The 1,954-nt window shown below is 48.3% G+C and overlaps 1 protein-coding gene across 1 annotated transcript; it reads right to left on the reverse strand.

The window, feature by feature from the left end:
- Positions 1–487: 487 nt before the first annotated feature.
- On the reverse strand, positions 488–1,461 carry LOC122029157 (formin-like protein 20). Its single transcript, XM_042588104.1, has one exon. It carries the CDS (start codon positions 1,442–1,444, stop codon positions 488–490), a length of 957 nt encoding a protein of 318 aa, XP_042444038.1. The 5' UTR covers positions 1,445–1,461.
- Positions 1,462–1,954: the final 493 nt, after the last annotated feature.

Genomic DNA, 1,954 nt, shown 5'->3' on the forward strand with positions numbered 1-1,954 from the left:
TACTGAATTCAAGTCAGTGCAACAATAGCAAAAAATAATCACTTCAACAAAAAAATCGCAAAAGAATACTAGCAATTCCATAACTTACATACGCTTAGCATTTGGTCCATATTTTGCAAACTGAACCATAATATTCCGACCATCCACATTCCTCCCTACAATATCCAATAAAAATAATAATCAAATTACAAGTTACTTTCCAGAAGATCAAACATCGTCAGAAAAATAATTATCAAAACCAAAAATAAAGTAGAAGAAACTTGCCATCAAGTCTATCGACAGCCTTCTGAGCCTCATCAGCATACTTATACCTCACAAAAGTAAACCCTCATGAATCTCCAGTCCTTTGAGTCCCCAAAAGACGAGCAAACAATTTAGTAAACAATTGAAACTCAAAAATCGTATCAATAAGAGCAATCTCTCACCTCCGGTCCCTTGGAATGAACACGTCAATGACTTTCCTACCCACCGTCTTCTTCATTTGTACCTAGCAATTCGAACAGTACGCCCCATCTTCAGCGGCTGATGTGGATGCTACGAACTTTGGATCACCATAAGCTTCCTTGACCACTTCCTGAGGTTCGTCTTCCAGATCAGGGATTCCTTCCTCCTCTCTCAACTCGTTTGAGCTTCGGCTTGAGGTATATGGAGCGTAATAATCATCATACGACTCGAACGGGTTGAGAAAATCCCATGTTGAAGCCTTGGGCGACGGAGGTGGCGGAGGCTCACTAGGAGTAGGATTCCCACTTGTTCCCATGGCAGGTGGCAGAATGTTTGGAGGCGGTGAGGAGGATCCGAAGATACCGCCACCATAGTTGACGTATGATGCATAAGAAGGATGGGAAGGGTAAAAGTTGGAATTTTGAGGGGGATACGGGCGGCCATAGTAAGAGTAAGCCGTGGGAGCAAGTTCATCAACGGTGCCGAAGCGTATCAGCTCGGAACTCGGAGGTTGCTGCTCATAGGTGACCGACGACTCTGCTGGGCGGTTTCGGGCATAGTGTAGGTTGAGGTAGGTCTTCCCAACGGGCGGAGAGTCATTCCCGGGGAGGAGGTGGATTGGAGAAGCGCCATCCGAGTGAAGGGGCGAATCATCGTCCGAATCAGAATCTGAGGAATGGAAATGAATGTGCGAGCCAGAGTGGCCACGGTCAACAGTAGAGGGGAGTGTCGCGGCCGCCGGAAGAGGGGACGGAGTGAGCGGCTGGAGGGAGTCACCCTTCCGCTGGACGGGGAGGGGGAGTACAGGGGAAGAAGGCGGGAGCGGCCCATTCAACAACTCACGGAGAGCGGCGCTGACGGATGCGAGGAATCCGACGTAAGCGAAGTGTGCATCGGCGAGATCGTAGCGACAGCGAATGACATCGGCAAAAAGCCGTGAGCGCCGGCGGCAGAGCATCACCGCGGTCTCCTCCTCGATCTTGGAGCCTCCGCAGCCCATATCCCACCGGAAAAACAAAACAAAAAACCAAAAAAACAAAAATCCACTCTCAAGGTGACACGAGCAGCATCAATCGCACCACCCGCGCCCCGAATCCAGCAGCAACCGGAGGAGGGATCAGGCTGCGGCGATCGGCGAAAAGAGCGGCGGATTCCATCGCAGTACACCAAGAAGCATGATATGATATAGAAATGGGAAGAGGGAGATCAGGCTGAGAGAGATGGTCGGACGATCAGCGGCGAGGAGAAAAGTGGTGGTGGCGTTACGACGGTATATGGTGGACGGCACGATAAAGGTTTAGGTTTGGAGAGAAGAGTGAAGTGTTGCAAATTTTGGCTAAGTATTGGTGAGAAAATTAAATTATTTTATTTTATCATAGACACCGGATTTTAAAAACCGCTGTTAAAATCAGTGTCTATTAACGAAAAAAAGGTGCTCATAAACATCGGTTAAAAAACCGATGTCTATGAGCGAAAATCTGCGCTCATAGACACCGGTTTTTGGAAAATC

Source organism: Zingiber officinale, chromosome 10B, assembly GCF_018446385.1.
Source record: "Zingiber officinale cultivar Zhangliang chromosome 10B, Zo_v1.1, whole genome shotgun sequence".
Lineage (NCBI taxonomy): Eukaryota > Viridiplantae > Streptophyta > Magnoliopsida > Zingiberales > Zingiberaceae > Zingiber > Zingiber officinale.